At 40.3% G+C, this 13,075-nt stretch overlaps 1 protein-coding gene across 2 annotated transcripts in view; it reads right to left on the bottom strand.

Annotated features, from left to right (window-relative positions):
* Positions 1-12,694, bottom strand: part of RIC3 (RIC3 acetylcholine receptor chaperone) — a 55,389-nt gene extending 42,695 nt beyond the window's left edge. For both annotated transcript variants that reach the window (XM_052652535.1, XM_052652536.1), the window contains exon 1: positions 12,571-12,694. In XM_052652535.1, the coding sequence (XP_052508495.1) occupies positions 12,571-12,694 (124 nt within the window). The remainder of the gene's footprint in view (positions 1-12,570) is intronic.
* Between the last annotated feature and the right edge of the window lie 381 nt (positions 12,695-13,075).

Below are 13,075 nucleotides of genomic sequence, written 5' to 3'. Positions count from 1 at the left end.
TACAGTAATCAAAACATCATAGTATTAGCACAAAAACAGACACATGGATCAATGGCACAGAATAGAGAGCCCAGAAAGAAACTCATACATCTATGGTCAATTAATCCTCAACAAAGGAGGCAAGAATAATGGGGAAAAGACTGCTTCTTCGGCAAGTGGTGTTGGGAAAACTGGACAGCCTCATGTAAATCAATGAAGTTAGAACACATTCTCTTACCCTACACCAAATTAAACTCAAAATGGCTGAAATACTTAAACATAAGACATGACACCATAAAACTCCTAGAAGAGATCATAGGCAAAACATTCTCTGACATAAACTGTATCAATGTTTCCTTAGGTCAGTCCCCCAAGGCAACAGAAATAAAAACAAAAATAAACAAATGAGATCTAATCAAACTGGTAACCTTTTCATAGCAAAGGAAACCATAAATAAAACAAAAAGACAACCCATAGAATGGAAGAAAATATTTGAAATATAGAAATCCCACTTCTTCTAAATGAAAAAAAAAAAAAAATCCCACTTCTGGGCATATATCCTGACAAAACTCTAATCCAAAAAGATACATGAACCCCTATGTTCATAGCAGCACTATTCACAAGAGCTAAGACATGGAAGCAACCTAAATGTCCACTGATAGATAAACGGATAAAGATGTGGTACACATACAACAGAGAATTACTCAGCCACTGGAAAGAATGAAGTAATGCCACTTGCAGCAACGTGGGTAGACCTACAGATTATCACACTGAGTGAATTCAGAAAGAGAAAGATGAATACCATATGATGTCACTTATTTGCGGAATCTAAAATATGATGCAAGTGAACCTATCTACAAAACAGAAACAGACTCACAGACATAGAGAACGGACTTGCGGTTACCGAGGGGAAGGGCTGGGGGAAGGATGGAGTGGGAGGCTGGGGCTACCAGACGCAAGCTCCTACACACGGAACAGATAAACAAGGTCCTACTTCACAGCATACAGAACTATATTCAGTATCCAATGATAAACTGAAAAGGAAAAGAATATTTCAAAATGTATATACAGGAATCAAGACTGCCGGGAGAAATATCAATAACCTCAGATATGCAGATGACACTACCCTTATGGCAGAAAGTGAAAAGAAACTAAAAAGCCTCTTGATGAAAGTGAGAGAGGAGAGTGAAAAAGTTAGCTTAAAGCTCAACATTCAGAAAACTAAGATCACGGCATCTGGTCCCATCACTTTATGGGAAATAGATGGGGAAACAGTGGAAATAGTGTCAGACTTTATTTTTGGGGGCTCCAAAATCACTGCAGATGGTGACTGCAGCCATGAAATTAAAAGACGCCTACTCCTTGGGAGAAAAGTTATGACCAACCTAGACAGCATATTAAGAAGCAGAGACATTATTTTGCCAACAAAGGTCCGTCTAGTCAAGGCTATGGTTTTTCCAGTAGTCATGTATGGATGTGAGAGTTGGACTATAAAGAGAGCTGAGCACCGAAGAATTGATGCTTTTGAACTGTGGTGTTGGACACACAGAGTCCCTTGGACTCTCCAACCAGACCATCCTCAATGAAATCAGTCCTGGGTGTTCATTGGAAGGACTGATGTTAAGCTTGAAACTCCAATACTTTGGTCACCTGATGCGAAGAGCTGATTCATTTGAAAAGACCCTGATGCACAGAAAGATTGAGGGCACAAGGAGAAGGGGACAACAGAGGATGAGACGGTTGGATGGCATCACTGACTCAATGGACATGAGTTTGGGTAAACTCCAGGAGATGGCGATGGACAGGGAGGCCTGGTGTGCTGCGGTTCATGGGGTCGCAAAGAGTCAGACACGACTGACTGACTGAACTGATACAGGTATAACTGAATCACTTTGAACAGCAGAAATTAATGCAATATTGTAAGTCGACTATACTCCAATTAAAAGTCTCAAAAAATAGGTGCACAGTACCAGATTTCAAATTTAGGTATAATTTATTCTGTATTTGTATTGTCCACCCTGTTTATAAATCAATACCACTGGTTTAGTGATTCCAGAGAAATCGATATTTTTTCCCCTTTGATTTCAAAGAAAAACAAACCTGGCTACACATACACAAAAATACTTCATGAATATAACTTACTGGAATCATAACAGTCTATCATATGGATGTACAATAATTCACGCAGCCATAAATAATAATAAATGAGAACCACTCCAGTATTCTTGCCTGGGAAATCCCATGGAGAGATGAACCTGGCAGGCTACAGTCCACTGCGTTGCAAAAGAACTGGACACAACTTAGCAACTAAACAACAATAATGGCTTATAAATGCTAATAGAGCAAACCTTGATCCTTGGGAGCCAGTATTCATTAATTCGCTTAATTCTAATTAATTTATTGATTAAATTCTTTAATTGATTTTCTACTATGTGCGGGCCTGATCTAAAGCTGGAGATACTGCAGTGAACAAAGCAAAAATCCTGACCCTCATGGAGCCTCCTATTTCAACCAGAAAAGAGATGATACACAAGATAATGATAAATACTAAGAGAAAAAATGAAGCAGGAAAAGGGGATAGGATGTGTTGGGGGAAAGTAAAGATTTAGCAAGAGTGTCCAAAGAAGGCTCAGGAGATGTCTTTTAAGTTAAGATGTAAAGAAGATAAAGCAAATGCACACAGCTATCTAGGGAGGAGCATTTCGGGCAGAGGAAACACCAAATGCAAAGGCCCTGAGGTGAGAGCACACCGGGAACGTTCAAACCACAGTGAGGAGGCGGCCAGTGCGCTCAAAGCTAAATGGGAAAGAGGGCAACGAGAAGAGGATTAAGTAGGCTTTGTAGGTCATGTACAGACTTTGTCTTTTCATCTGAGTGAGTCAGGAAGCCATTGGAGGGTTCTGTGGAGGGAGACTTAAGCTTTAACAGGGTTAGTATGGATTCTATGTTGAGAATACAATGAAGGGGGAAGAAAGGAAGCATGCAGACCATAAGCCTATATTGGACAGAATAAGATGGGATAAAGCAATCAAACCAACTGGTTTAATGACTGTACACAAATGGGTTTCCATGAACAGAATGGGGTGACCTTAAGGGCAGTTTCAAAAGACTGATAGATTTTTTTTTTTTAGATAATGTGAATGATCAAGAAGATATGCTAATCACAATCAAGGGGGAAATCATGAAAAAAAATGATGAGGCAGTGAGAGAAATTTGAATACTGATTTCATGACATTAAGGAATCACTGACTTTCAGGTATGATAATGATATTGAAGCTATATTTAAAAAATGATTTTTATTTTCTTATGCTTCAGAGATGTATACAAAAATACTTAAGGATGAAATGAAATCCCAGTGTCTGAGATTTGGTATTTGCATGGGGGGAAAGTAAGTGGGGATATCCATGATACAGGACGATGGTTGTTGAAGCAGGATGATGTGGATTCATCTTATTATATTACTCTCTTTACTTTTTCTTATGTTTGGAAATGTCTTCAACAAACAAGGTTTTTTAAAAATCAAGAATGATACATAGCTGAGAGAGATGGTAAAAACAAATACAATGAATGAAACAATAAATATTCTGAAAAAAACTCAAGAGGCTAGAATTCATCAAATTGAGACAAAATGCAACAAGGAAGGCTATATTCCTCTATTTGGTTCCAAAACACCAAGTGAATGTACAAAATGGACAAACCTATAGAAGTACCTCTTAAAAAAAAAAGGAAGTTTAAAATTCTAATACACAGCAAAATCAGCAAGTAAAATACCCAAAGTCTAAAGCAATCCCTAGGATGCATTAATAGAACTAAAGAATTTTAAAAAGGGGGATATGCGTTTAGTCACCAAGTCAAGTCCAGCTCTTTGCAACCCCATGGACTGTAGTCTGCCAGGCTTCTCTGTCCATGGGATTCTCCAGGCAAGAATACTGGAGCAGGCTGCCACTTCCTCCTGCTCCAATATCTATCCCCAGGTTGGGAAGTGAGTCTCCCGCACTGGCAGGCAGATTCTTAACTGCTGAGCCACCAGGGAACCCCCTAAAAAGGGGGATGGGAGATGCAATAGGCTGTTCTTCCATGAGCTAACTGGCTTACACTTGCTGTTTGCCTTCTAAGAGGGCCATACTCAGATACTTGTAACTACATCATGTGAGGAATGGATGTGGGACCTAGGGATTTCACGTATGAAAAAAGATGGAAAAGGGGGATGTGATACTAGTCTACAAATTTCTGAACTCGTTGTCTTTCCCCTTTAATCTATGTTGCTTCATTACTATTTTGGTAAAGGTATATTTGGTATAGTCACCTAAGCCAATAAGCTGAGAATAATTCAAGATGCCTCCCTCTGCCTCACATTCCACTTCTAGTTAAAAATGTCTCTTAAAATTGTTCTTTTCCCTCCTGTTCAATGTGGACACTTCCCCTGCTCCATTTACTCCTTCTTCCTCCAGTATCCCTATTTCCCTCTGGGAACCACTCTCAACTCCACAGCGGATCAGCATATTCTTTCTACCCAGAGCACTGCAAATAACTTTACTCAAGTCAATAAGATGGGTGGATATGTTAGCTGGAACTACTGGGAAAGAACTGGGGCTGGAGGTATAAAAGTGATATGGGAGTGAAGGAAGAGTTCAAAAGAAAAAAAACATTCTTTCTCTGGACAATTAAATATGAGGAGGTGATATCTGGAACTGTTGCAAATACTGTTTCTAGCCTGAGAGAGAGAAGCCAGAGGACAGAGCCGACATGAGAAGGAACCCAGAAGTAAAAAGGACAAAGAAAATCAGATAGAAGCCCTGATGGGATTGTTAACCTCTGGATCAAACCACACAGGAGGCCAATTCTAACACGAAGTCTTTTCATGTGCACTAGTCAATACATCCTCCTTTCAACTTGACAACTCCGCTGAATTTTCTGTTACTTACCATGAGAATCCTAAACTGATGAGCCCAAACACACTGCCTTAATGATGTTCACGAGGTCTCAAATGGACTACTGCAACATCATTTTCCCTGAAGAAACCCTCACTGATACAGCCTCTACACTGTTGCCAAGATGTCCTTTCAGACTGTAAGTTTCTCTTCTCCTAACAAACTCACAATGGCCTCACCGATCTTTAGAATAAGATCCAAACTCCTTAAGTATGGCATGAAAAAAACCTTTACAATTTGGGCCCTTGTCTCATCTCTTACAACTCTAAAGCTATTTCAAAGCTCTGGGTATTGATTTTGCTGTGTTCCCTCTGCCTGAAATATCCTTGTTAATCTGGCTAATAAAAACACGTTAGAGATACCTCCTTAATTTAGTTAAAAAAAAAAAAAAAACTGCAAGGTTTTAACATCCAAAAATCAATTATGTAATGTATCATATCCATAGAATGAAGGACAAAAACCCAATGGTCACTTAATAGACAGAAAAAGCACTTGACAAAATTCAATTCAATCCCTTCATAATAAAAACACTCAACAGGCCCCCTTTAAAAAATTCTTTAGTTATATTAATGCATCCATAGCTAGCACTATCCTTAAGGGTATGAAAGCTTTCTTAAGATTTGGAACAATCAAGGATGTTCACTCTTCACCATTTCTATTTGACATTGTACTAGAGGTTCTAGCCCAGGCAGTTAGGCAAGAAAAAGAAAAGGCATGTAGGTCGGAAAGAAAGAAGTAACACAATCTCTGGAGACAACACGATCATTGGAGAAGGAAATGGCAACCCACTCCAGCGTTCTTGCCTGGAGAATCCCAAGGATGGAGGAGCCTAGTGGGCTGCCGTCTATGGGGTCGCACAGAGTCGGACACGACTGACGCAACTTAGCAGCAGCAGACAACACAATCATTTACTGCAGCCAATAAGCAATTCAGCAAATCTACAGAATACAGTATTAATACATAAAGATTGTGTTTCTAAAGCTGAGTAATGAATAGTCTTAAAATTAATAAAATAATTCAATTTACAATAACATCAAAAAGAATAAAATACTTAGGGATATATTTAACAAAAGAAGACTTCTACACTGAAAACTACTGAAAGTCGCTCAGTTGTGTCCGACTCTTTGTGATCCCATAGACTATACAGTCCATGGAATTCTCTAGGTCAGAATACTGGAGTGGGTAGCCTTTCCCTTCTCCAGGGGATCTTCCAAACCCAGGGATCGAACCCAGGACTCCCGCATTGCAGGTGGTTTCTTTATCAGCTGAGCCACAAGGGAAGTCCAAGAATACTGAAATGGGTAGCCTATCCCTTCTCCAGCAGATCTTCCCAATCCAGGAAATCAAACCAGGGTCTCCTGCATTGCAGGCAGATTTCTTTACCAACTGAGTTATCAAGGAAGCCTGAAATCAATTAAAGACCTAAATAAATTTTTAAAAATCCTATTCATAGATTAAAAGACTTATTGTTATTAAGATGGCAATACTCTTCAAAATGATTTACAGATTCCACACAAACAAAATCCCAGCTGGTTTTTGCAGAAATTGACAAGCTAATCCTAAAATGTGTATGGGAATCCTGAGCCACAGCACTCAGAAATCAACCTTGATAATAAAAGGACACAGTTTGGAGACCTAACACTTCATGATCTCAAAATTTAACTACAAAGCTTCAGTAATCAAGGCAGTGTGGTACTGACGTAAGGACAGGTATATATTCTATATCTGATGTTTGTCAATGGAACAGAATTGAGAGTCCAGAAATAACCTCTCACGCTTAGTCAACTGAATTTCAACAAGGGTCTTAAAACAGTTCAATGTAAACAGAATATTCTTTTCAACAAATAATGCTGGGATAACCATATATCCATATGAAGTTGGACTTTTCCTCATATCAAAAGCAAAAATTAACTCAAAATGGATCAAAGGATTAAATATAAGAGTAAATACTATAAAACTTGAAGACATGGACATAAATCTTCATGACCTTGGATCTGGAGATTATTTTTTTAGGTCTGACATCAAAAGCAGAAGAGAAGAAGGTAAATGTTAGACTTCATCAAAATTAAAAACTTTTCTTAGGAGGACACCATCAAGAAAGTGAAGAGTTGAAGAAAATATTTGCAAGTCACATATCTGATAATGAACTTGTACCTAAAATACATTAGGAATTCTTATAATTCAACAATAAAGACAAGAAACCCAATTTAAAAATGGGCAAAAGCCTGAACCGACATTTCTCTAAGTTGTTACACAAACAGCCTATAAACACATGAAAATATACTAAAGTTGTTAGTCGTCATGGAAATACAAAAAAAAATATAGCACAATAAGATAATAAGATAAGATAAGCACAATAAGATAGCACTTCACACCCGTTATGATGGCTATAATAAAAAGGCTGGCAATAACAAACGTCCGAGAGTATGTGGAGAAACTGGAACCCTCACATATTAATGGTGGGAATGTAAAATGATAGATACTTTGGAAAACAATCTAGCAGTTCCTCAAAACTGCTCACAGAGTAACAATATGAGTGAAATTCCACTCTTAGTTCCAGCCACACTAAAATGTTCACATTTCCCAAATGCATATATTCAAGAGAAATGAAAGCATATATCCACACAAAAATGTGTACATGGATGTTAATAGCAGCATTACTCATAATCATCAAAACCCCAAATGCCCAACTAATAAATGAATAAAATGCAGATGGAATATTCCACATAATGGAATATTATTCAGCCATGAAAAGTAATGAAGCACTGATACATGCTACAACATGGATGAAACTTGAAAACATACTATGTGAAAGAAACCAGTCACAAAAGATCACATATTGTATGATTCCATTTACATGAAATGCCCATAGCAGGCAAATCTATAGACAGTAGATTAATGGTTGCCTAGGAAGGTCCACCTGATGTGAAGAACTGACTCATTAGAAAAGGCCCTGATGCTGGCAAAGATTGAAGGCAGGAGGAGGAGGGGACAAGAGAGGATGAGATGGTTGGATGGCATCACCAACTTGATGGATATGGCTTTGAGCAAACTCAGGGAGATTGCTTTGAGTTACGGACAGGGAAGCCTGGTGTGCTGCAGTTGATGGGATCACAAAGAGTCAGACACAACTGAATGACTCAACCGAACTGAAGGCTGAAGGGGCTCAGGGTGGGGGACTGTTAATGGGCGATGGCTAAAGAGGTTAAAGATGGTTTTGGGGGGCAGCGGGAATGATAAAGTGTTCTAAAATTGATAGTGACGATGGCTGCATAACTCTGTGACCATGCTAAAAACCATTCACACACTTTATTTTTGCTTACTTTTTTATTGATGTATAGTTGATTTACAATATTATATTCGTTTCAGGTGTACAGTACAATGATTCCATATTTTGCAGATTATACTCCATTATAGGTTTTTCACAAGATAATGGCTATAATTCCCCGGGCTATACAGTATATCCTTGTTGCTTATCCATATTTAATACATAGTAGTTTATATCTGTTAATCTCGTACCCTTAATTTACCCTCCCCCCTTTCCTCTCCTGTTTGGTAACCACAAGTTTGTTTTCTACATCTGTGGTTCTGTTTCTGTTTTGCATACATATTCATCTATTTTTTAGATTTCACATATAAGCGATATCACATAGTATTTGTCTCTGTTCTCACTACGCATATTCTTAGAGCCATTCATTTTGCTGCAAATGGCTACTGCTTTTTCTGAAATTTACTTGTTTTTAATTGGAGCATAATTGCTTTACAATATTGTGTTGGTTTCTGCCACATATCAACATGAATCAGTCATAGGTATACACATGTCCCCTTCCTCTTGAACCTTCCTCCTACCTCCCACCCATCCCACCTCTCTAGGTTGTCACAGAGCACGGGGTTGAGTTTCCTGTGTCATACATAAATGTCCACTGGCTATCTATTTTACATATGGTAGTGTATATATATTTCCATGCTATTCTCTCAATCTGTCCCACCCTCTCCTTCCCCCATTGTGTCTACTAGTCTGTTCTCTATGTCTGTGTCTCCAATGCTGCTCTGCAAATAGGTTCATCAGTACCATTTTCTAGATTCTATATATATGCATTAATATATGATATTTGCTTTTCTCTTTCTGACTTACTTCACTCTGTATAATAGGCTCTAGGTTCATCCACTTCATTAAAACTGAGTCAACTGTGTGCCCTTTTATGGCTGAGTAATATTCCATTGTGTATGTGTACCACAGCTTCTTTACCCAAGCATATGCTGATGGACATCTAGGTTGCTTCCATGTCATAGCTATTATAAGTAGTGCTACAATGAACACAGGGGTACATGTGTCTTTTTCAATTATGATTTCCTCAGGGTATACACCCAGTAGTGGGATTGTTGGGTCATATGGCAGTTTGTTTTTTTTTTTAATGTGGTAAGCATATGTTTAATTTTATTAAAATGCATTTATCAAATTGTTTTCCAACGTGGTTGTACCATTCTACATCATTACCAGCAGTATGAGAGTTTCAGTTGCTTTGCATCCTCATCAGCACTTGGTATGGTCACTGCACATGGTAGTTTTATTCCTAGTTTTTAAAGGAATCTCTATACTGTTTTCCATAATGACTGTATCAGTTTACACTCCCACCAACAATGCAAGAGGGGTCCCTTTTCTCCACAGCCTCTCCAGCATTTACTGTTTGCAGATTTTTTGATGATGGACATTCTGACCAGAACTGACTCATTGGAAAAGACCCTGATCCTGGGCAAGATTGAAGACAGGAGGAGAAAGGGACAACAGAGGATGAGATGCTTGGATGGCATCACCGACTTGATGGACATGAGTTTGAGCAAGCTCTGGGAGTTGGTGATGGACAAACAAGCCTGGAGTGCTGCAGTCCACGGGGTTGCAAAGAGTCAGACACGACTGAGTGACAACTGAACTGATTCTGACGAGTGTGAGTTGATACCTCATTGTAGTTTTGATCTGCATTTCTCTAATAATAAGCAATGTTGAGTATCTTTTAATGCAGTCACACAGTTTAAATACATGAACTGCATGGTATGTGAATTATATCTCAAGAAAGCTATTACCAAAAAAAGAGAAAAGGCTTTTCTCTTCCATAACACCTTTCTTGAGACACCAATAAAACTAACCATTCTAACATGTGTCTCCTCCTTTCCCTGCAAGGATTTGAGTACCTGCAATTGATACTTTTTTGCACTTAGTCAATGTCTTATCCCCTCTACTCAACTGTGAGTTCCTCAAGGCAGGGATTTGGCTTTTTTTTTTTTTTTTTAAAGAATTAAACAGTATTTATATACTGAGTGTAAGCTATGTTAAAGGGTACATTATAAATATTTGCTAAAGACTAACTTAACGGCTGTCATGTGGAAAAGGGACAATGCTCATTTCATATATGCCAATGGGCAGAGATGGAAGCTATAATGACACAAATTTTAAGACACGGATGACATGAATTTTCAAAGAATCAGGGCTATCCCTTTCTACAGAGCAGGAGTTTCTGGAGTCTGTGGTTTCTCTGAGTTGATACTCAAATTCTCGATGTATGTACAAAAAGTATAGGCATTTTTCCTAGGGGAAAAATCCGTAATTTTCATTAGATTCTCAAAGGGATATATAACCCAATAATGGTTAGGAGTCATCGTTTTTAAAATGTCAGTGTACCAAGACAAGGATTTTAGTTAGCAAATTACAGTTACTGGACTACATCAGTTAATGTAGGTTTTTACATAGATTATGGTGGCTCAAACAGTAATGAATCTGCCTGCAATGTAGGAGACCTGGATTCAATCCCAGGGTGGGGAAGATCCCCTGGAGAAGGGAATGGCCACCCACTCCAGTATTTTTGACTGGAGAATTTCATGGACAGAGGTGCTATCTGCAGGCTGCAGTCCATGCGGTCGCAAAGAATGGGACACGACTGAAAAACTAACACTAACTTACTTTTACCTGTATACTACTTTGATAATGAACGCAAAAAGAGCATTTTATTCATTTAAAAATACTGACTGTCCATTATATGCCAAATGCTAAAGAAATAGTGGTAAACAAGACACACTGCCTGCCCTCAGGAGCTTACACTCTACAAAATGGAGACAAAAAACAAAAAAAACCTAGTAAAACATATAAGAAAATGTCATATGATACAATAACACCTTCAATCGAGAAAATAAAACACAGGAATAGGAAATGATGCGAGTGTAAAGAGTGACTTTAGTTAGAATCATCAGGGAAAGCCTCTGAGGAGATTACATTTAAGCTGAGCAATGAGAAGGATGCCGAGGAAATAACACTTGAGGAATGAAGAGAACAGAAACTGCAAAGTTTCTAAGATAAGAACACTGATTATTATTACTTGAGCTCTTAGGAGAAAAAGCCATCTCTGATCGTCTCTCTACACAACATTTAGAAGAGTATCTCCCACCCGTATTGAAGAGAACTTATTCAAGACAATTCAGCACGATGAAAATTTAACGTGGTAAGACACTATTGTAGACAAATCTTTAACCGCTTAGGGTCATCGTCAATTCACTCTTCATCATTAGACAAAGTGAGTAAAACCTTTGGCGTTTTGTAACAAGACAGAAAGGAAAAAAAAAAAAAAAAGAAAGAAAGAAAACCCAACAAATGAGGTAGTTTGCCTTTTTTTTTTTTAAAGAAGTTTCTCCCAGGGAGATAGTTTTACAAACATTAAGATTATCAAGCAAAGTCTATGCACAGAATTCTGGGTTGGATCTGCCCTTCACCCCTAGAGCCTGGTGTTTTGCATTTCTTGTATTTATAATCTATGATGTACAAGAGGGTGGAGTTACAGTCAATGTGCACAAATTAGAGGGAAATGAGTTTCAGTTCAAGGAGCTGTCCAACATTAACAGGTTGAATATCAGTGGAAGCACGAACACTGTAAAACCGGGTCTCAAGGATGTTACACAGACAATTTCCAGAAGAAAGTTACCAGAACTTCACAATCTACAGAGAACTGTTCCAGTTTTTCTCCCAGCCTTTGGCATTCCTGCCCTGTTACACTCACCCATTATGCAAAAGCCCCAGAATGCAAACCACAGGTTGGATTTTTAACCACCACATACATCATGCCAGTATCAAAGGATTAAGAAATACTTGTTCACATAACGAAAATGCAGAACCATGTGCATCTCAGTAACTGAAACTCGGATTATTAAAATCTTCACATTATATTTACGAAGGCACAAAAAGAGCCTGAAGCAGAGAGCTCTCGACACCAAACTGAAAATACACAACAAATTAAGGTTAATAATACCCAGTCCAACTATTTCATTCGAAAGCACGAGAGAAAGCACACGGACACCCTAAAAAGGGGAATTCAAGTGGCAGCCCTCCTGACTCAAAGCACTTGGGCGGACAGTGAGTAGCTGAGTTAGGCCAGCGAGGGCAAGAGGTGAGAGCAACCGGAGAGTGCGTCCAGGCTCGTCTGCGCGCGCTCCTGCAGGCGAAGGCCTGGAGCGACCCGGTCCGCCCGCTGCCCGCTGGGGCCAAGAGAACCCTGGCGCTGGGCACCTCCCAAACTCCGCGGGGCCGGAGACCCCCTCGGCCGCCCTCCCTCCTGCAGGGCTCTAGGCGCTCGTGCTCGCCCTGCGGCTCGGGGTGGGGGAGTCGGCCCGCGCTTACCTTCGGGCGCCGGCGGCGGCTCCTGCCGCTTTCCGCGAGACAGGAAGGCCTTGGGCAGCAGCAGCGACACAGCCAAGACGAGTCCCGAGGCCAGGGCCACCCTCTGCACCGTGGAGTACGCCATGACCGCCCGCCCCCGCCGCAGGTGCGGGCGCCCGCCGGAACCGGAACCGCAGCGCCCGCGGCCTCCGCCCACCGAGCGTCGCGCGGACGGCGCCGCGCGAGGGACACGCGAGCGCGGCGCGTGGGGCTGACTCGCTCCTCCCGCGCGGTCCCCAGGTGCGCGGAATGGTACCCGCGCCCTCTCATTCGTTCCAGCTGGAAACTCCTCCCTGTAACCCACGCCCACAGGGGCGTTCTACACCTAAACTACGGGTGGCCGCGCCCTTCCTTTCACCCTCATCACCACACTGCTCACTCCCCTCCTGAACCGCCCATCAGTTAACTGGTTAAGCTTCCAGTCCCTCTGGAAGGCCCCGCACATCCGTTCTCCACCTGAAGCCCA

The sequence above is a fragment of the Budorcas taxicolor genome, chromosome 15, assembly GCF_023091745.1.
Source record: "Budorcas taxicolor isolate Tak-1 chromosome 15, Takin1.1, whole genome shotgun sequence".
Taxonomy (NCBI): Eukaryota; Metazoa; Chordata; class Mammalia; order Artiodactyla; family Bovidae; genus Budorcas; species Budorcas taxicolor.
Note: the sequence above shows the minus strand (reverse complement) of the source record. Positions and strands in the feature narration are given on the sequence as shown.